At 45.0% G+C, this 22,895-nt stretch overlaps 1 protein-coding gene across 1 annotated transcript in view; it reads right to left on the bottom strand.

Annotated features, from left to right (window-relative positions):
- Positions 1–22,895, bottom strand: part of dock11 (dedicator of cytokinesis 11) — a 273,861-nt gene that overhangs the window by 98,652 nt on the left and 152,314 nt on the right. Inside the window, exons 31-35 of the mRNA XM_067996777.1 lie at positions 18,570–18,748; positions 8,613–8,729; positions 6,121–6,220; positions 3,276–3,394; positions 1,527–1,644 (exon numbers count right to left, since the gene is read on the bottom strand). Of these exons, the coding sequence (XP_067852878.1) occupies positions 1,527–1,644; positions 3,276–3,394; positions 6,121–6,220; positions 8,613–8,729; positions 18,570–18,748 (633 nt within the window). The remainder of the gene's footprint in view (positions 1–1,526; positions 1,645–3,275; positions 3,395–6,120; positions 6,221–8,612; positions 8,730–18,569; positions 18,749–22,895) is intronic.

The raw sequence follows: 22,895 nt of genomic DNA, 5'->3' as shown, positions 1-22,895 counted from the left end.
ATTCCTTACACCAAAGTATTCCCAGTCCCATTCCTTACACCAAAGTATTCCCAGTCCCATTCCTTACACCAGACAAAGTATTCCCAGTCCCATTCCTTACACCAAAGTATTCCCAGTCCCATTCCTTACACCAAAGTATTCCCAGTCCCATTCCTTACACCAAAGTATTCCCAGTCCCATTCCTTACACCAAAGTATTCCCAGTCCCATTCCTTACACCAAAGTATTCCCAGTCCCATTCCTTACACCAAAGTATTCCCAGTCCCATTCCTTACACCAAAGTATTCCCAGTCCCATTCCTTACACCAAAGTATTCCCAGTCCCATTCCTTACACCAGACAAAGTATTCCCAGTCCCATTCCTTACACCAAAGTATTCCCAGTCCCATTCCTTACACCAAAGTATTCCCAGTCCCATTCCTTACACCAAAGTATTCCCAGTCCCATTCCTTACACCAGACAAAGTATTCCCAGTCCCATTCCTTACACCAAAGTATTCCCAGTCCCATTCCTTACACCAAAGTATTCCCAGTCCCATTCCTTACACCAGACAAAGTATTCCCAGTCCCATTCCTTACACCAGACAAAGTATTCCCAGTCCCATTCCTTACACCAGACAAAGTATTCCCAGGCCTATTTGAACATTCACGTGACTCGAGTTGCAGTTTCCAAATGCTGGGAAGTGGGAAGTGATCAAGGACCACAATGCAAAGCAGCATGCTGTAGAAATAGACCTTTTACTGAGCTGCATTGCACTGTGGTCTTTACTCACCTCCATACTTCCCTGTGTTTGGTCATTTACCACTCTGGCACTTGAACGACTGGATTTCAACACTGCAAATTCAAATTTTACATTTGAAAATTCAGGAAGTTATTCAAATTTGCAACAGGGTGCCTGCCTGCTTCATGGATGATCATATCTTTCTCTCTACGGCTCTTTAAACAAACTTTTGAAAATCTACCTCCAGACTGGGCCTTTATTCAATTATTGACCAACAGAAGTAAATAATAGCCATAACATTGCTTATAATATTGAAAGAGGTCTATAAAATAATTGAAGTGCTGGATGGTATCCCTATTGATGGATTACTCCAGTTTAACAGGTTGGGGAGGAGCAGGGGACATGAGTTTAAACTGTGGGAGAGTAGGAATAGACTGGATGTTGGGCGGTTCTTCTTTTCCCAGAGTGTAGTGAGCCTCTGGAATACATTGCTGGCTGGTGTGGTGGGTGCTGACTTTCTGCCTTCAAGAGGGAGATGGACCGGTTCCTGACTGGGAAGAGGGAGATCACATCATACAGAATACTTTATAGATAACACTTGGTCCATGTGATCTCCTGGAATGGTTTCGATCGCCTGAGGGAATCCCTGGGCTTTTCTCTGTTGTTCTGTCGGGGGTGGGTGGGGGTTGGAACTATCTAGTCAGGATGCTCCAGGCATCATGAGTGTGGGGGAGGCTTGATGGACCAGATGGTTTTATCCTGCCCGTCAATTTCGTTAGTTGGTTTGATAAGAGGAACTTGATGTACCTTCCGAGATTGTTTTAACGATGTGAAGGAAGCACATAAGGAGACTCCTGACTTCATACTGATCCAGCTTGCTGTATTGGGATATGTTGCTTTCAGTCGAGCTCCTTCTTTGTAGACTCTAAAAGACACGATCATAAACAAATGAGCACAGTAACCACTCGAGTGCAGCTGCATCCATACCTGTTTCTCTATAATCACAGGATAAATCTGATTTGGTTCACTTTGAACAACTCAATGTTCAGGCCAGGGACGGCAGCCAGGCACAGAATGGAACTCTTTCTGCTCTGCTCCATGTGGCTTCACCTCATCGTCAGCAAGTTTTACCATTTCCGTCCAGTCCTCGTGGTGAGATTATCAAATTTGAATATTAATTGGCACTGAATTCATAGAATCTTACAGCACAAAGGGAGGCACAAACATCATGCCTGTGCCAGCTCTTTGAAAGAGCTATCAATTAGTCCCACTCTCCCCCCACATAGCCCTGCAAATTTTTCAGCAGGTTTGTGCTGTGGGCCCACAACTGTTAGTGAGCTGGTTGAGACTTCAACTCATTTTATGTAGGAACTTTACAGTCGGCAAAGAGAGGAGACTTCCATCTGATCAGTCTGGGACGGACTCAAACCCGATCCCACAAGTAACCATTGATGTTTACAGCATAGGGAGAGCCACTTTGCTCCTTGTTCCTGTGCAGGCTCTTTGCTAGAATAATCCAAAACTAATCGAGGATTAGTTGGAGTGCCCTACTTCCTGCACAAAGTCCCAATTCCCATCGCCCTGTCCTCACCAAGCTCCAATCCCCACGGAAATGAATTCAAGATACTCACGTTGTTTTTCAAATCCCTCTACAGCCCCTTCCACCCAATCAAATTTAATGCAGACAAGTATAAAGTGCTACACATAGGAAGAAAAAACATAGAATGATACATTACAGAAGGAGGCCATTCAGCCCATCGTGCCTGTGCCGGCTCTTTGAAAGAGCTATCAATTAGCCCAACACCCCTGCTCTTTCCACATAGCCCTGTAAATTTCTCCTTTTTGAAAGTTATTATTGCATCTGCTTCCACCGCCCTTTCAGGCAGTGCATTCCAGATCATAACAACTTATTGCGCAAAAAGAATTTGTCCTCATCTCCCCTCTGGTTCTTTTGTCAATTATCTTAAATCTGTGTCCTCTGGTTACCGACCTTCCTGCCAGTGGAAACAGTTTCTCCTTATTTACTCCATCAAAACCCCATATCATTTTGAACATTTCTGTTAATCGCTCCACCAATGGCAGCCATGTCTTCAGCTGCCTGGGCCCTAACCTCTGGAATTCCCTCCCTAAACTTCTCTGCCTCTCTCTCCTCCTTTAAGACGCTCCTTAAAACCTACCTCTTTTGCTCACCTGTCCTACCATCTCTTATGTGGCCCTTTGTCAAATTTTGTTTGATAACTCTCCTGTGAAGCACCTTGGGACATTTTATTACGTTAAAGGCGCTATATAAATGCAAGATGTTGTTGTTGTTAAATCTCACCTTAACCTTCTCTGCTCTAAGGAGAACAATCCCAACTTCTCTAGGTACCCAAATAACTGGAGCCCCTCATCCCAAATTGATGATCCACGTACTCCTAGGTCTTGTGACAGATTTTCATTTATGGTTTTGAGGACCGGGTAAGTTTACCATGGGTGGTTTGAAACATGCTCTACTACAACTCAATGATATCAAAAATAGAAGCCAAAAATCTCAAGAGTTGAAAGAGTTTCCTTTACGTAGTCAATGGAATTCCGTCTTTCATCAGCTCTCTCGGGCGTGCACGTATTAAATTCAACACTCAAGGATCCTCTGGAATCATCACGCTTCAGCCCCTGACTACAAGATGTGCCATAACCTGTAGATAGAAAACAGAATGGGTTTGGCAGTTCACACACTGTATTATCAAACCGTTGAACAGAATTTACATAAGTGACCTGGATTCAGAAATTCAATGCAAAGTGGTCAAATATGCAGACGATACCGAACTAAGAGGGGCAGTGGGATCGGGAGAGGCAGCTCAGAAATTACAGAAGGAGTTGGAGAAAACATGTAAGTGGACAGAACGGCAGATGACATTTAATGCAGACTAGTGTAAAGTGCAGGAAGAAAAAAGGTGGCATATGTACTCCATGAACAGGGCTGAGGTACCTAAAAATGAAGCTGAAAGAGACTTGGTAGATTCAACACCAAACTTGTCCAACCAATGTAGAGCAGCAATCAACAAAGCCAATAGAATGTTGAACGACATCGCCAGATGTTACATCAAAACTACAGCACAGAAACAGGCCATTCGGCCCAAATGGTCTATGCCAGTGTTTATGCTCCACACGAGCCTCCTCCCTCCCTACTTCATCTAACCCTTTCAGGATGCCCTTCTATTCCTTTTTCCCTCATGTACTTATCTAGCTTCCCCTTAATTGCATCTAGGCTATTTGCCTCAGCTACTCCTTGTGGCAATGCGTTCCACATTCTTACCACTCTTTGGGTAAAGAAGTTTCTCCTGAATTCCTATTGGATTTATTAGCGACTATTTTATATTTATGACCTCTAGTTTTGGACTCCCCCACAAGTAAAAATATCTTCTCTACATCTACCCTATCAAACCCTTTCATTATCTTGAAGACCTCAATCAGGACACCCCTCAGCCTTCTCTGAGAATAGAATACAAGTTCAAGGAAGTAATGATCAAACTGTATCATGCTCTGGACAAGCCGCACCTTGAGCACTGTGTCCAGTTCTGGTCACTGAGGTGCAAGAAACACATTCAAGCACTGCAGGCAGTGTGGAGAAGAACCACGAGAATAATCCTCAGTGTCAGGGGTCTGAGTTATGGTGAAAGGCTGGAGAAACTTTCACCATGGACAGGAGGTGTCTTAGAGGTGATCTTATAGAGGCACACAAGATTGTTAAGGGTATAGATATAGTTAACCCAGAATATCACTTTAAATTAAACTGCAGGAGTAGAACGAAGGGACAGAGGTTCAAATCAGAAAAGGCAACTTTTAGGGCTGCTAACCACAAAATTCTTCTTCACAGAAAGAATAATCAACATGTGGAATAAATTTCCAGATAGAGTAATGGAGGCATGGACTCATTTAAGAAGCAATTGGGTGCTATAATGGAGTGACAATAGAAACTCTCTGGATGGATGAATCTAGATGGGCCAAATGGCCTTCCTAACATATGGTTATCTCGTGACCACCTGATTAGTTAACATGATCCAGTCCAACATTTGGAAACTGTTTAATCTCCCTATCTCTGTAACCTCCTCCAGCCTGACAACCCCTTAGAAATCTGCGTTCCCCTAACTCTGACCTCTTCCTTCATCCCTCAATTGGTGGCCGTGCCTTCAGCCACCTACAACAACAACCACCTGCATTTATATAGCACCTTTAACATAGTAAAACATCTAGGCCGTAAGCTCTGGAATTCCCTCCCTAAACCTCTCCTACTCGTCATCTCTCTCTCTCTTCCTTTAAGATGCTGCTTAAAACCTACCTCTTTGACTAAGCATTTGGTCACCTATCCTAATGTCTCCTTCTTTGGCTCCGTGTTAGTTTTTGTCTGATAACACTCCTGTGAAGAACCTTGGGACGTTTTTCTATATTAAAGGCACTATAAAAATGCAAGTGGTTGTTTTTGTTGTTGAGTGCATCAGTTTACTCTCGACATTGATCTGATTTCCCCCCTCCCTAACCCACAGGCTCAAGGCCAATTGTGTAGTGTCCGGCCTCTAACCCTGGCTGAGATCAGCTAACTCACCACATACTGAGAATCGAACATGGAGCCTCACCGGTATGTAGGGCTCAACTTCTCACTGCCTTAACCAGCTGCGCTATTGGGGGTTGTCGGAAGCACGGTCACTAAACCTTTTAATATGAATTTACTAAGAGCCGTGGCTCAGTGGGTAGCACGCTCGCCTCTGAATCAGAGGTCATGGGTTCAAGTCCCACTCCAGAGATTTGAGCCCGATGATCTAGGCTGATGCTCCAGTCAGTACTGAGGGAGCGTTGCACTGTCGGAGCTGCCGTCTTTCAGATGACTCGTTAAACTGAGGTTTGTGAATACATTTTTGAAGGTCAGAAGAACGTCCAACAACGTTTGTTGTATTAAACGACACAGCTGATTCTCAGGTGGATGGAAAAGACCCCATGGCACTATTCGAAGAAGAGCAGGGGATTCTCCCCAGTGTCCTGGCCAATATTTATCCCTCAACCAATACCTAAAACGATTATCTGGTCATTATCTCTTTGCTGTTTGTGGGAGCTTACTGTGCGCAAATTGGCTGCCATGTTTCCTACATTACAACAGTGACTACGCTTCAAAAGTACTTCTTTGGCTGCAAAGGGCTTTGGGAGGTCATGAAAGGCACTAAATAAATGCAAATTCTTTCTTTCTTTGTGAATATATTTTTAAAGGTCAGAAAAACGTCCAACAATGTTTTGCTGTATTAAACGACACAGCTGATTCTTTAACACAATCTACGTTGTACAGGAAACTTACTAGATTAAAAACTAATGTTTTTGCTACATTCAAAGGGTCAACTTCACTTAATATCAGTAAAACAGGAGGAGGATTTACCTGAAAGGGCTAATTCCTTGTCGATGAAACTGCATGACTTGCGTGGGGTGGAGGTGCCACTTGCTGATGAGAAGCCGAAGGCCAGGTCATCTCGAACAGCCTGTCGTAGAGTAGGAATTGGTTTAAAAAAAAACACAAGAAATTTACCACAAGTTCTGAAGAGTGCTGATTGTGCGCAAGATTTAGAATCGCAGTATCGTACATTACAGAAGGAGGCCATTCGGCCCATCGTGCCTGTGCTGGCTCTTTAAAAGAGCTTTCCAATTAGTCCCACTCCCCCGCTCTTTCCCTTTAGCCCTGCAAATTTCTCCTTTTTAAGTATTTATCCAATTCCCTTTTGAAAGTTATTACTGAATCTGCTTCCACCGCCCTTTCAGGCAGCGCATTCCAGATCATAACAACTCGCTGCGTAAAAAAAATTCTCATCTCCCCTCTGGTTCTGGTTCTTTCAATCTGTGTCCTCCGGTTACCGACCCTCCTGCCAGTGGAAAGTAAAGTAAAGTATTTTCATTTCGTGATAAAATTTCATAAAGTCTTTTTGAAGTGAAGGTGGTAAAATAGGCTAAACTTGGTGAGGTAGAACATCAGCTCTTGGACACCAAAAGTTGGCAAACAAATGTCACTGAAATTATCATTCACCTTTACCAGAGGTTCTTATTGTTTGAAATTTTTTAAAAATTCATTCTCAGGATGTGGGCGTCGCTGACAAGGCCGACATTTATTGCCCATCCCTAGTTGCCCTGAGAAGGTGTTGATGGACCATCTTCTTGAACCGCTGCTGTCCGTAGGGAGCGAGTATCAACGCAAATTTAGATTTTGTTCCTTCAAATAAAAAATTTCAAGAGGCACGGAACTTTGCATGGATTAGCAGATCTCCTGTGGTGTTGCTCGTGGTGAGTTGCAGGATATGCTGCTTTATTACATATGCTGCCTTGTAACATAGGAACAGGAGTAGGCCATTCAGCCCATCAAGCCTGATCTGCTGTTAATTAAATCATGGCTGAACTGTATCTTATCTCCATCTACCCGCCTTTGTTCCATATCCCTTAATACCCTAAAAAAAATCAATCAATCTCAGTTTTTAAATTTTCAATTGATCCCCAGCCTCAATAGCTTTTGGGCGGGGGGGAAGTGTTCCAAATTTCCATTACCCTTTGTGTGAAAAAGTGCTTTCTGACTTCACTCTTGAATGGTCTAGCTCTAATTTTCAGGTTATGCCTCCTTGTTCTGGACTTCCCCCACCTGAGGAAATAGTTTCTCTCTATCTACCCTATCAAATCCTTCAATCATCTTAAACACCTCAATTAGATCACCCCTTAATCTTCTATACTCAGGGAATACAAGCCTAGTCTATGCAACCTGTCCTCATAATTTAACACTTTTAGCCACGGTATCATCCTGAACCGGGGAAACGCACACTATTTTTAATCTGATTTACTGTGACTAAAGTCAAATGGTATTATCTGAGGTTTTGGGATTTTCCTGCAGTGGTTTACCGATGGAATTGTGCAATTCTAACCATCTTCCATAAAAAAGATGTTCGACAACAATCACCATGATTCGTGGTGGAGAGGGGACGGGCTTTGCTGAGACTGGGTGGGGTCCTTGAGTTTAGGAGCGCAGCTGGTGGGGGGGAGGTCATGAAACTTTGCAGGATGACACATACACAAGGGAATGAGAGATTACAGTTATGAAGAAAGGCCCAAACACTTTTTTTCATGGGAACAGAGAAGGTTATGGAAGAACCGAAGAGAGCTTCCAAAACAGAGAGAGGCTCCGCAAAAGTAAATAGTGAAATGGGGCATAGATCCAGAATCATCACTTGGAAGAAGAAAGAGAAGTTGGAAGGAAGTGTTTGAGTAGCATTTGAGGCAGAGACTATATCATTTGAAAGGATACATAGTTAGAAAGGACAAATATGGAATGAGATAGGAAAAGGGCAGGGAAATGGGATTCGAGTTGAAGAGTTAGCACTGGCATGATGGGCTGAATGGCCTATTTTAGTACCCAGTACAACATATTTCAGGAGCTCTGGCTCTGAATTCTGGATTGACATCCAGGGGATTCTCGAATCCGATGGGTGTGAGTGGCCCCCCCAACCATCGGATGGGTTGTGGGAGCCCATAAAATCCTCCCGCCGTATAGGACTAACCCTCCTATCGGCCGGTATAAAGATGGTCACGGCCAGGGAAGGAGTGTTCACGTCACGGCCTGTCAGACTGTTAATCAGCCTGTGAACCCTCCCACTACTTCACACTATTCTCCAAGGGAAGAGTGTGAAGACATGAAAGCCACAACAAATTTCAGGAATAATTAGAAGGACAGGTTAAGTGTAGAATAGAAGTCTGGCTTAATACTCAGGAAAGTTTATTTCAATTCAGATCAACGGTTCCCTTTACATTAGCTTGGGTTTTACAATTCTACAAACTAACCGACACACAGTGGCACTAGATGGCACTGTGAAACAGTACAAGCAAGAGCTGTGTACTCACATTGCTCGAGAAGCTCATACTGAGAGTGGACAAGTCCTTTACAATGAGCCGCTGTACATTTTCAAACAACACTTTCAGCAGCGGCAGGTACAGGAGGGTTATCCTTGATTGCTGATTCTGAAATGAAAAAAGTTAAATCGCAAAGTATTTATTAAAACAACAGAAATCCACAGTCAGAATTCCGATCCTGGAGAGTACAGGAGAGAAAAGAAAAAAAATGAAGGACTTGCATTGGCCTTTCGCATCCTCAGGATGTCTCAAAGCGCTTCACCACTGATGAAGTACTTTTGAAATGTTGCCCCTTTTGTATTGTAGGGAAACATGGCAGCCAATTTGTGCACAGCAAGGTCCCACAGTAATGAAACAATCTGTTTTAATGATGTTGGTTGAGGGATAAATATTGGCCAGGACACCGGGGAGAACTCCCCTGCTCTTCTTCAAAATAGTGCTATGGGATCTTTTACATCTAGCTGAGAGAGCAGACGGGGCCTCGGTTTAATGTCTCATCCGAAAGACGGCACCTCAGACAGTGCAGCACTCCCTCAGTACTGCACTGGGAGTGTCAGCCTGGATTGTGTGCTGAAGTCTCTGGAGTGGGACTTGAACCCATGACCTTCTGACTCAGGGGCGAGTGTGTTACCCACTGAGCCACAGGACTGGGACTGCCTCCTTTAACACTGGCTTCATTTGTGTACACAGATCGCATTAGCTTCTGTTGACTGAGGTTTCCACAACACTATTGAATTGAAACTCCTTAAGGCATTAATTGCCAAAAAAAAGGGACTGTCCAGTTTGCAGTGTGTTACAATATAATCTCATCGAGGTGTCAATCCCTCACTTATATCGTGACCAGATGGAGAATGCTTTCTTTGTGGGTGATGCAGTTGCTAACCTGGCCACTGGATGGCATGTACTCTGGTCTAGGCAGGTTCCCTCAGAGAGAGGAGATCCAGGGGCTAAGGTTTAATATCGATTCCCCATTACATCTCGACTTTTATATTCTGTACCTCTTGCCAAAAAACTCAGTATTCCATTCGCTTTTTTAAACGGTCTCATCTACTGGAGGTTCTGCTATTAATGTCTTGTGAACCTGAACCCCCAAATCCCTCTGCCACATCACCCACCCTTCCCCATTCAAATTGTAATTATTTCTCTTTTTTTTAAAACCAAAATGTACCACCTCACACTTACTGGAATTACTAATGGAGACTACAAGGGCAGTCCGGCTGGTTCAGTAATTCACAATTAACTGGCTTGCTGATTGCAAATTGATCTTACGCTCAGTGTCTGAGATTGTTATAAATTGTTGAGATTGGTTTATGATTAGACTCCTTACATGACTGACAGGTTAAGCACATCAGATAGCAAGTCATGAAAAGTCTAATTAATTTGGCTTATTACTGATGTGCTTGCAGCTTTAGTATCGAGACCAGGAACTTGTCCCTCTGAGTTGTCGCCGTTGGTGTTAGTTGTCTTATCCTCTTCTGGGGTCATGGGGTCAGCCTCCTGGGATGTGAGTGTGATGAAGCTGTGTCCATGGATATGAATTCTGTTCCCCCTGGGATGTGAGTGTGATGAAGCTGTGTCCATGGATATGAATTCTGTTCCCCCTGGGATGTGAGTGTGATGAAGCTGTGTCCATGGATATGAATTCTGTTCCCCCTGGGATGTGAGTGTGATGAAGCTGTGTCCATGGATATGAATTCTGTTCCCCCTGGGATGAGTGTGATGAAGCTGTCTCCATGGATATGAATTCTGTTCCCCCCTGGGATGTGAGTGTGATGAAGTTGTCTCCATGGATATGAATTCTGTTCCCCCTGGGATGTGAGTGTGATGAAGCTGTGTCCATGGATATGAATTCTGTTCCCCCTGGGATGTGAGTGTGATGAAGCTGTGTCCATGGATATGAATTCTGTTCCCCCCTGGGATGTGAGTGTGATGAAGCTGTGTCCATGGATATGAATTCCGTTCCCCCTGGGATGTGAGTGTGATGAAGCTGTGTCCATGGATATGAATTCTGTTCCCCCCTGGGATGTGAGTGTGATGAAGCTGTGTCCATGGATATGAATTCTGTTCCCCCCTGGGATGAGTGTGATGAAGTTGTGTCCATGGATATGAATTCTGTTCCCCCTGGGATGTGAGTGTGATGAAGCTGTGTCCATGGATATGAATTCCGTTCCCCCTGGGATGTGAGTGTGATGAAGCTGTGTCCATGGATATGAATTCTGTTCCCCCCTGGGATGTGAGTGTGATGAAGCTGTGTCCATGGATATGAATTCTGTTCCCCCCTGGGATGAGTGTGATGAAGTTGTGTCCATGGATATGAATTCTGTTCCCCCTGGGATGTGAGTGTGATGAAGCTGTGTCCATGGATATGAATTCTGTTCCCCCTGGATTGTGAGTGTGATGAAGCTGTGTCCATGGATATGAATTCTGTTCCCCCCTGGGATGTGAGTGTGATGAAGCTGTGTCCATGGATATGAATTCTGTTCCCCCTGGGATGTGAGTGTGATGAAGCTGTGTCCATGGATATGAATTCTGTTCCCCCTGGATTGTGAGTGTGATGAAGCTGTGTCCATGGATATGAATTCTGTTCCCCCTGGGATGTGAGTGTGATGAAGCTGTGTCCATGGATATGAATTCTGTTCCCCCTGGATTGTGAGTGTGATGAAGCTGTGTCCATGGATATGAATTCTGTTCCCCCCTGGGATGTGAGTGTGATGAAGCTGTGTCCATGGATATGAATTCTGTTCCCCCTGGGATGTGAGTGTGATGAAGCTGTGTCCATGGATATGAATTCTGTTCCCCCTGGGATGTGAGTGTGATGAAGCTGTGTCCATGGATATGAATTCCGTTCCCCCTGGGATGTGAGTGTGATGAAGCTGTGTCCATGGATATGAATTCTGTTCCCCCCTGGGATGTGAGTGTGATGAAGCTGTGTCCATGGATATGAATTCTGTTCCCCCCTGGATTGTGAGTGTGATGAAGCTGTGTCCATGGATATGAATTCTGTTCCCCCTGGGATGTGAGTGTGATGAAGCTGTGTCCATGGATATGAATTCTGTTCCCCCTGGGATGTGAGTGTGATGAAGCTGTGTCCATGGATATGAATTCCGTTCCCCCTGGATTGTGAGTGTGATGAAGCTGTGTCCATGGATATGAATTCTGTTCCCCCTGGGATGTGAGTGTGATGAAGCTGTCTCCATGGATATGAATTCTGTTCCCCCTGGGATGTGAGTGTGATGAAGCTGTGTCCATGGATATGAATTCCGTTCCCCCTGGATTGTGAGTGTGATGAAGCTGTGTCCATGGATATGAATTCTGTTCCCCCTGGGATGTGAGTGTGATGAAGCTGTGTCCATGGATATGAATTCTGTCCCCCCTGGGATGTGAGTGTGATGAAGCTGTCTCCATGGATATGAATTCTGTTCCCCCTGGATTGTGAGTGTGATGAAGCTGTGTCCATGGATATGAATTCTGTTCCCCCTGGATTGTGAGTGTGATGAAGCTGTGTCCATGGATATGAATTCTGTTCCCCCCTGGATTGTGAGTGTGATGAAGCTGTGTCCATGGATATGAATTCCGTTCCCCCTGGATTGTGAGTGTGATGAAGCTGTGTCCATGGATATGAATTCTGTCCCCCCTGGGATGTGAGTGTGATGAAGCTGTGTCCATGGATATGAATTCTGTTCCCCCCTGGATTGTGAGTGTGATGAAGCTGTGTCCATGGATATGAATTCTGTTCCCCCCTGGGATGTGAGTGTGATGAAGCTGTGTCCATGGATATGAATTCTGTTCCCCCCTGGGATGTGAGTGTGATGAAGCTGTCTCCATGGATATGAATTCTGTTCCCCCTGGGATGTGAGTGTGATGAAGCTGTGTCCATGGATGTGAATTCTGTTCCCCCTGGGATGTGAGTGTGATGAAGCTGTGTCCATGGATATGAATTCTGTTCCCCCTGGGATGTGAGTGTGATGAAGCTGTGTCCATGGATGTGAATTCTGTTCCCCCTGGGATGTGAGTGTGATGAAGCTGTGTCCATGGATATGAATTCTGTTCCCCCTGGGATGTGAGTGTGATGAAGCTGTGTCCATGGATATGAATTCTGTTCCCCCCTGGATTGTGAGTGTGATGAAGCTGTGTCCATGGATGTGAATTCTGTTCCCCCTGGGATGTGAGTGTGATGAAGCTGTGTCCATGGATATGAATTCCGTTCCCCCTGGGATGTGAGTGTGATGAAGCTGTGTCCATGGATATGAATTCTGTTCCCCCCTGGATTGTGAGTGTGATGAAGCTGTGTCCATGGATATGAATTCTGTTCCCCCTGGGATGTGAGTGTGATGAAGCTGTGTCCATGGATATGAATTCTGTTCCCCCTGGGATGTGAGTGTGATGAAGCTGTGTCCATGGATATGAATTCTGTTCCCCCTGGGATGTGAGTGTGATGAAGCTGTGTCCATGGATATGAATTCTGTTCCCCCTGGGATGTGAGTGTGATGAAGCTGTGTCCATGGATATGAATTCTGTTCCCCCCTGGATTGTGAGTGTGATGAAGCTGTGTCCATGGATATGAATTCTGTTCCCCCCTGGGATGTGAGTGTGACGAAGCTGTCTCCATGGATATGAATTCTGTTCCCCCCTGGATTGTGAGTGTGATGAAGCTGTGTCCATGGATATGAATTCTGTTCCCCCTGGGATGTGAGTGTGATGAAGCTGTGTCCATGGATATGAATTCTGTTTCCCCCTGGATTGTGAGTGTGATGAAGCTGTGTCCATGGATATGAATTCTGTTCCCCCTGGGATGTGAGTGTGATGAAGCTGTGTCCATGGATATGAATTCTGTTCCCCCTGGGATGAGTGTGATGAAGCTGTGTCCATGGATATGAATTCTGTTCCCCCTGGGATGTGAGTGTGATGAAGCTGTGTCCATGGATATGAATTCTGTTCCCCCCTGGATTGTGAGTGTGATGAAGCTGTGTCCATGGATATGAATTCTGTTCCCCCTGGGATGTGAGTGTGATGAAGCTGTCTCCATGGATATGAATTCTGTTCCCCCTGGGATGTGAGTGTGATGAAGCTGTGTCCATGGATATGAATTCTGTTCCCCCTGGGATGTGAGTGTGATGAAGCTGTCTCCATGGATATGAATTCTGTTCCCCCCTGGGATGTGAGTGTGATGAAGCTGTGTCCATGGATATGAATTCTGTTCCCCCTGGGATGTGAGTGTGATGAAGCTGTGTCCATGGATATGAATTCTGTTCCCCCTGGGATGTGAGTGTGATGAAGCTGTGTCCATGGATATGAATTCTGTTCCCCCCTGGGATGTGAGTGTGATGAAGCTGTCTCCATGGATATGAATTCTGTTCCCCCTGGGATGTGAGTGTGATGAAGCTGTGTCCATGGATATGAATTCTGTTCCCCCTGGGATGTGAGTGTGATGAAGCTGTGTCCATGGATATGAATTCTGTTCCCCCTGGGATGTGAGTGTGATGAAGCTGTGTCCATGGATATGAATTCTGTTCCCCCTGGGATGTGAGTGTGATGAAGCTGTGTCCATGGATATGAATTCTGTTCCCCCTGGGATGTGAGTGTGATGAAGCTGTGTCCATGGATATGAATTCTGTTCCCCCTGGGATGTGAGTGTGATGAAGCTGTCTCCATGGATATGAATTCTGTTCCCCCTGGGATGTGAGTGTGATGAAGCTGTGTCCATGGATATGAATTCTGTTCCCCCTGGGATGTGAGTGTGATGAAGCTGTGTCCATGGATATGAATTCTGTTCCCCCTGGGATGTGAGTGTGATGAAGCTGTGTCCATGGATATGAATTCTGTTCCCCCCTGGGATGTGAGTGTGATGAAGCTGTCTCCATGGATATGAATTCTGTTCCCCCTGGGATGTGAGTGTGATGAAGCTGTGTCCATGGATATGAATTCTGTTCCCCCTGGGATGTGAGTGTGATGAAGCTGTGTCCATGGATATGAATTCTGTTCCCCCCTGGGATGAGTGTGATGAAGCTGTGTCCATGGATATGAATTCTGTTCCCCCCTGGGATGTGAGTGTGATGAAGCTGTCTCCATGGATATGAATTCTGTTCCCCCCTGGGATGTGAGTGTGATGAAGCTGTGTCCATGGATATGAATTCTGTTCCCCCTGGGATGTGAGTGTGATGAAGCTGTGTCCATGGATATGAATTCTGTTCCCCCTGGGATGTGAGTGTGATGAAGCTGTGTCCATGGATATGAATTCTGTTCCCCCTGGGATGTGAGTGTGATGAAGCTGTGTCCATGGATATGAATTCTGTTCCCCCTGGGATGTGAGTGTGATGAAGCTGTGTCCATGGATATGAATTCTGTTCCCCCTGGGATGTGAGTGTGATGAAGCTGTGTCCATGGATATGAATTCTGTTCCCTCCTGGGATGTGAGTGTGATGAAGCTGTGTCCATGGATATGAATTCTGTTCCCCCTGGGATGTGAGTGTGATGAAGCTGTGTCCATGGATATGAATTCTGTTCCCCCTGGATTGTGAGTGTGATGAAGCTGTGTCCATGGATATGAATTCTGTTCCCCCTGGGATGTGAGTGTGATGAAGCTGTGTCCATGGATATGAATTCTGTTCCCCCCTGGGATGTGAGTTTGATGAAGCTGTGTCCATGGATATGAATTCTGTTCCCCCTGGGATGTGAGTGTGATGAAGCTGTGTCCATGGATATGAATTCTGTTCCCCCTGGGATGTGAGTTTGATGAAGCTGTGTCCATGGATATGAATTCCGTTCCCCCTGGATTGTGAGTGTGATGAAGCTGTGTCCATGGATATGAATTCTGTTCCCCCTGGGATGTGAGTGTGATGAAGCTGTGTCCATGGATATGAATTCTGTTCCCCCTGGGATGTGAGTGTGATGAAGCTGTGTCCATGGATATGAATTCTGTTCCCCCTGGGATGAGTGTGATGAAGCTGTGTCCATGGATATGAATTCTGTTCCCCCTGGGATGTGAGTGTGATGAAGCTGTGTCCATGGATATGAATTCTGTTCCCCCTGGGATGTGAGTGTGATGAAGCTGTGTCCATGGATATGAATTCTGTTCCCCCTGGATTGTGAGTGTGATGAAGCTGTGTCCATGGATATGAATTCTGTTCCCCCTGGGATGTGAGTGTGATGAAGCTGTGTCCATGGATATGAATTCCGTTCCCCCTGGATTGTGAGTGTGATGAAGCTGTGTCCATGGATATGAATTCTGTTCCCCCCTGGGATGTGAGTGTGATGAAGCTGTGTCCATGGATATGAATTCTGTTCCCCCCTGGGATGTGAGTGTGATGAAGCTGTGTCCATGGATATGAATTCTGTTCCCCCTGGGATGTGAGTGTGATGAAGCTGTGTCCATGGATATGAATTCTGTTCCCCCTGGGATGTGAGTGTGATGAAGCTGTGTCCATGGATATGAATTCTGTTCCCCCTGGATTGTGAGTGTGATGAAGCTGTGTCCATGGATATGAATTCTGTTCCCCCTGGATTGTGAGTGTGATGAAGCTGTGTCCATGGATATGAATTCTGTTCCCCCTGGATTGTGAGTGTGATGAAGCTGTCTCCATGGATATGAATTCCATTCCCCCTGGGATGTGAGTGTGATGAAGCTGTGTCCATGGATATGAATTCTGTTCCCCCTGGATTGTGAGTGTGATGAAGCTGTGTCCATGGATATGAATTCTGTTCCCCCTGGGATGTGAGTGTGATGAAGCTGTGTCCATGGATATGAATTCTGTTCCCCCTGGGATGTGAGTGTGATGAAGCTGTCTCCATGGATATGAATTCTGTTCCCCCTGGGATGTGAGTGTGATGAAGCTGTGTCCATGGATATGAATTCTGTTCCCCCTGGGATTGTGAGTGATGAAGCTGTGTCCATGGATATGAATTCTGTTCCCCCCTGGGATGAGTGTGATGAAGCTGTGTCCATGGATATGAATTCTGTTCCCCCCTGGGATGAGTGTGATGAAGCTGTGTCCATGGATGTGAATTCCATTCCCCCCTGGATCCCCTTCTCCTGGGATGATCAACCTTATATTCTGGCAGCTCTGATTGGACTGCCTGCCTCAAATCTCACTTCCCTTAGTTTGAGGGAAACTTCTCGTACATTTGCACTTAAACATTTACCCCAGATGTTAAGACTTAAACGCTGCTAACTGTGATCATAAGGTGTTAATAAAGAAATGTTAGTTCCTGACTTTATGGCCTGACCTCTATATTAATTTGGCAAGAAAGGGTTAATTCATTCACTCTGTAACTTGTGCGTGTCCTGATAGGGAGGTTGGCAGTGTTATATAATCTGAACTGGTTAATGTAAGACAGCTCGATGAGTCAAATTGAGGCATCCAACACTTCCCTAGATGGGAACAGTAAGTTCTCGATGAGGGGTAAAGGTGCAGAGGTTGAAGATACATCTGGAGCCCATTGACCGATATTCCCCTCGAGGATTACTGGGGTACTGATCCCTGTGCTCTTGCATATTGGTGACAGTAGATCACCTGGCAACATCTCTCTCTTTGGGCAAACAGGCCGTGTGTACGATCTCACCTGAAGAGCTGGGTTTACACTCCTGAGGGGAGTGAGGAGTCTAAATTAACTCAATCCCTGACCGTGTGGAATTTGTTTTGGGAGAAGATGAATCTGAACATCTGTTACATAAATTATGAAGCAGGATGTTAGCCGTGACTCAATGGGAACACTCTCGCCTCTGAGTCAGAAGGTCGTGGGTTCAAGTCCTGCTCCAGATACTTGAGCACATAATCTAGGTTGATACTCCAGTGCAGTACTGAGGGAGTGCTGCACTGTTGGAGGTGCCGTTTTTCTGATGAGGTGTTAAACCAAGGCCCTCTCAGGTGGATATAAAATATCTCATGCCACTATTCAAAGAAGAGCAGGGGTGTTCTCCCCGGTGTCCTGGCCAATATTTATCCCTCAATTAACATCACCAAGACAGATTATCTGGTCATTATGACATTACTGTTTGTGGGACCTTGCTATGCACAAATTGTCTGTCGCGTTTCCTACATTACAACAGTGACTACACTTCAAAAATACTTAATTGGCTGTAAAGCTCTATAGGACCTTCCTGAGGTCATGAAAGCTGCTATATAAATGGGAGTTCGTTCTTTCTTTCTTTTAGAATACCAAAGAAACCCAAATGTTTGTTCGACAAACCTGAGTAATCTAACACTGAGCAGATATCATTTTATTCACAGTATATCACACAATGCTTGTTTATAATTTAATTACATTTTGCCACGTATAAATGTGCCCTAGTGAGCAGCAACATCATATTAACAATAAACCAATGACAGAAAAAATTATAGGTTTCTTAAGGCACAAGTAAACTGCCTGTGGGGCTGCTCATAGCAAATACAATATGGCAATGGAGTTGGGAGACTTCAGAAACTTGGTCCACAGAGGCACTTTGTGGTCAGAGCCTACAACTACACCATGACGGTTGACGTAGGAAAATTGAATGGGAAATGTTGACATAGCATTTTACAATGGTAAATGCTGACAGAAAGGCATGGCCAAAGATCGTGACAAAGAGAAGTGAGGTCAGTGGACAGAAAGAGCATATGCCACATGAGATTTTGAATAATATTTAGATATATAAATAAAAATACAGCACTATTTAGTGTGGCTGAACGTGTATCACATATTGTGCAAGATGTATCATGTGCAGGGGTTTTGGTGCCAACTTTCTGCTACACTATAGTTGGCGTGTAATCCCGGAGTTAGATAGTGAACTGAATCCCCATGACACCTGGAGATCGAGCTTCAAGCCCAAAGTGTAGATTCCTTACCAGAGTGTAAACACAGTCCTCACACCCACGGCCAATTTGAGAGTGGCTTTCTCGCAGGCTGCTGTGCACAGGGTAAATGCCCCTTCAACGGAAGTTTCATCAGTTAAAATAACTGGTGTCCTCGTACCTTGTGCGGATATCGGGCATCAAACGCGTGCTTCATCATCAGGCTCTTGACAATAGCAATGGCTGCGTGTCGGATGTCTCGAGTCTCATTGAGGGCGACGGCGAGTTCCCTCAGCAGATGTCCCACCAGGAAGTGATGCTTGCAGAAGTCATCAGTAAGAGCGTACTCAAGTTGCAGATCTACATTGGAGACATGTGGACAAGTATCTTTTTTTTTTAAAAAAAAGGCCATTATAGAAACAAAAACAAATCATTTTCACATGGAAAGGGTGATTTGCACTTCCAATGGGTGCCCCTCTGGCAGGGGCAGAGGCTGGAGGGAGGGCTATAACACTAGAGCTCAGATTCTCTGACCTGCACTCCCTATGGATATAGCTCCCCTCTGGGAATGCCGGATTGCGGAATCACCCTATGGATCTGAATCACGAGCTGGGGCCCAAAACTCTCAGCATTGGATTTTGACTGCCTTTCTTCAGCTTAAAAAGGGCCAGCGTGGCACTTTGAGCTAAAATGAAACAGGAACGGTTGTTGAACAAATACTCTTGAATCTCTCGATCTTGTTATTTTCCTAACATCGGTGCTGGTTTGGAACTGCAGGTCTGTAGTATGAAGGATGCCCCACTGGACAGCATCCAAGTACCACATTAGAATGAGGGCTTACGGTGTTGTGAATGGGAATTGCAATCCTGGGATCCATACCTTGGAGCCTCTGTCATTTTGACGACCCCAGAAGTCTAAGGTTCTCAACCCAAAATTAGGGATTGCAGAAACAGTGCGACAGTCTGACGAATTTCACCCAATCACGAGGAGCTGTTAATAAATCCAACCTATCTTTTAAAGTTAATGAGTGGAGCGCTGTGCCTTTAAATTCTCCCCTTCCCTACACTGTCCTTTCCAGTTAGGCAGCTCTGTGCAAGTTAACAATTACACAAACTTAACACACTTGGTGCAAGTCTGAGTTCCACTCCTGATGTAAAACTGGCTGCAAACAAAACTATCCCATATTTAACGTTGACACACAGACTGATGTGTTATGTAATTCTACAAGGGCAGCTTACAGCCATTAGAAAAGCTATGGCTGCGTCACACTGCATTAATGCAGATTCACCTCTCACTACACGAGGCCAGTATCAACAAGGCTTGAAGAACTACAGACTCCCATTGCAGTATTTACACTTCACTTCATCCCCCTGTCTCCTGGGCTCGGTCTGTTATGATTTTTAAGATTCCACTTTGTGAGCCAAAGCAGAATAGTCCCCATCAAGAATTTCAATCCCGGTCCTGTCCAACGTGAGAAAAACCACCATCTTCACTCGTTTCTTCAGCAGCATCTTCAAGGATTGACGACTCCCGCTGAGACTTTTCAGCCATCCAAAGCAACGTAAATCAGCTCAACAGGTCAGGAAACCATTCCTTCCCGGTCATGGCCAAGTTTCCATCCTCCAGAGGCAACAATATTCGGAGGAAGATGATGAGGAAGGGGAAGGGAGGGGGAGGAAGAGGAGGGATAGACAGATCCTGATAGTAGAATGAACGTAATGGCTAATAGAATCACCATTCCTATATTGGGTTGGCCAAACTGAATCCCGAGATCTCAGGATTACCATTGGTGTCCAGGATTGGAAATTCCGATTCTGAAGGCAGAAAACCAAATGAAGTATTTATGGAGAACTCCTTGTGACAGGGATTCGGAGATCAAAACAGCAAATATGGGCATGATGAAAGGCAGGATACTCACCGTTGGTTATTCGGGCACAATCCAATTTCTAGGCCTAGACCCACCAGATGTATCCAGACGTAAAGGACTTACTCTGTGGTGGAAAAGGCTGAGGGACCAAGATAGATTCTGCCATCAGCAGTAGGGATTGTGTGGTGACTTGACAGCTTATGTTATAGAATCATAGAAACCTTACAGCACGGGAGGAGGACATTCGGCCCATTGAGTCCGTGCCGGCTCTATGCAAGAACAACCCAGCGAGTCCCACTCCCCCATCCTATCCCCGTAGGCCTGCAATTTTTTTCCTTTCAAGTACTTAACCAGTTCTCTTTTGAAAGCCATGATTGAATCTGCCTCCACCACCCCCTCGGGCAGTGCATTCCAGATCACAACTGCTCGCTGTGTAAAAAAAGTTTTTCCTCATGTCACCTTTGGTTCTTTTGCCAATCACCTTAAATCTGTGTCCTCTGGTTTTTGACCCTTCCACCAATGGGAGCAGTTTCTCTCTATCTACACGCTTCATGATTTTAAATACCTCCATCAAATCTCCTCTCAAACTTTTCTGTTCCAAGGAGAATAACCCCAGCTTCTCCAGTCTATCCATGTAACTAAAGTCCCTCAATCCCTGGTACCATTCCAGTAAATCTTTTCTGCATCCTCCCTAAGGCCTTCACATCTTTCCTAAAGTGCGGTGCCCAAAACTGGACACAATATTCCAGTTGTGTCCGAACCAGTGTTTTATAAAGGTTCATCATGACTTCCTTGCTTTTGTACTCTATGCCTCTATTTATAAAGCCCAGGATCCCATATGCTTTTTAACCGCTTTCTCAACCTGCCCTGCCGCCTTCAACGATTTGAGTACATTAATCCCCAGATCTCTCTGTTCCTGTACCCCTTTTAGAATTGTGCCATTTAGTTTATATTGCCTCTCCTCGTTCTTCCTACCGAAATGTATCACCTCGCATTTTTTCTGCATTAAATTTCATCTGCCACATGTCCGCCCATGCCTTCAGCCTGTCTATTTCCTCTTGAAGTCTATCACTATCCTCCTCACTATACTTCTGTCCAAGTTTTGTATCATCTGCAAATTTTGAAATCGTGCCCTGTACACCAAGTCATTAATATATATCAAGAAGAGCAGTGGTCCTAATACTGACCCCCTGCGTAACATCACTGTACACCTCCCTCCAGTCCGAAAAACAACTGTTCACCACTACTCTCTGTTTCCTGTTACTTAGCCAATTCTGTATCCAGGTTGCTACTGCCCATTTTATTCCATGGGCTTCAATCTTGATGACAAGCCTATTATGCGGCACTTTATCAAACACCTTTTGAAAGTCCATATACACATCAACCGCATTGCCCTCATCTACCCTCTCTGTCACTTCATCAAAAAACTCTATCAGGTTAGTTAAACACCATTTGCCTTTAACAAATCCGTGCTGGCTTTCCCTAATCAATCCACACTTGTCCAAGTGACTGCTAATTCTGTCCCGGATTATCGATTCTAAAAGTTTCCCCACCACCAAGGTTAAACTGACTGGCCTATAGTTGCTGGGTTTATCTTTACACCATTTTTTGAACAAGGGTGTAACATTCACAATTCTCCAGTCCTCTGGCACCACCCACTTTTCTAAGGATGTTTGGAAGATTATGGCCAGTATGTCTGCAATTTCCACCCTTACTTCCCTCAGCAACCAAGGATGCATCCCATCCAGACCAGGTGACTAATCTACTTTAAGTACAGCTAGCCTGTCCAGTACCTCCTCTATCAATTTTTAGCCCATCCAGTATCTCAACTACATCTTCCTTTACTGAGAGTGGCATTGTTATGGCATTGAACCTTTGCATCAATTATGCATATGGCGTGTGCCTTAATGAAGGAATTGTAGGACATGGCAGTGAGTTGATAGATGCTGTTCCCAAAGTTTCCTACGTTCAAGGAGACTATTTGTGGCTTTTCTCCCCCACTTGGGTGAGCTGACCTGTGTACACCAGAAAGTCTCTTCCAATGGCTCCTCCTTTTGATGTTTGGTCATGAGTACATACGTATCCGCTCCAATTTTTGCCTTTAATGTGGAGGCAAAGCCAATTCCGGAGTAACTGGGTTTGAGCTGAGGTGTCAAGTGAGTGGCTTTTCTTGGCTGCTTCTGTGCAAGCTTTAAATCATACAAATTAACCATGGGAAAATGAAAACTTGTGAATCCAATTGCTTTGCTGTGACAGCGACATCAGGAAGGGATTTGCTGTGTTAACCATCTTTGCTCGTGAGTTCCGCAGACTGTTGGATTCTCCTTACAAGACCTTCCTTGAAAATTTTGACAGACCCTTCAGGACAGAAAGTGTCACCATAGGGACATCACCAGGCACGATGCTCAGTTACAGGGAGAGCCTCCCTGACGTCGACACTAATGTGGGAGTCTGGACAATGCACAAATCAAATCTATAAACTAAATGCTGAGCTAGAACTGAAAACACGTTCCAATAAAAATAATTGTAAGCCACAGGTTCAGCATGTATGAACTGTCTTCGAATCACAATCTGACTGACAGAAGTGTGATGGACATGGGAGAAAAAACACTGAAGAGAGCTAATGGGGAAATGGGAGAG

Source organism: Heptranchias perlo, chromosome 15 (assembly GCF_035084215.1).
Source record: "Heptranchias perlo isolate sHepPer1 chromosome 15, sHepPer1.hap1, whole genome shotgun sequence".
In the NCBI taxonomy this organism is placed as follows: domain Eukaryota; kingdom Metazoa; phylum Chordata; class Chondrichthyes; order Hexanchiformes; family Hexanchidae; genus Heptranchias; species Heptranchias perlo.
Note: the sequence above shows the minus strand (reverse complement) of the source record. Positions and strands in the feature narration are given on the sequence as shown.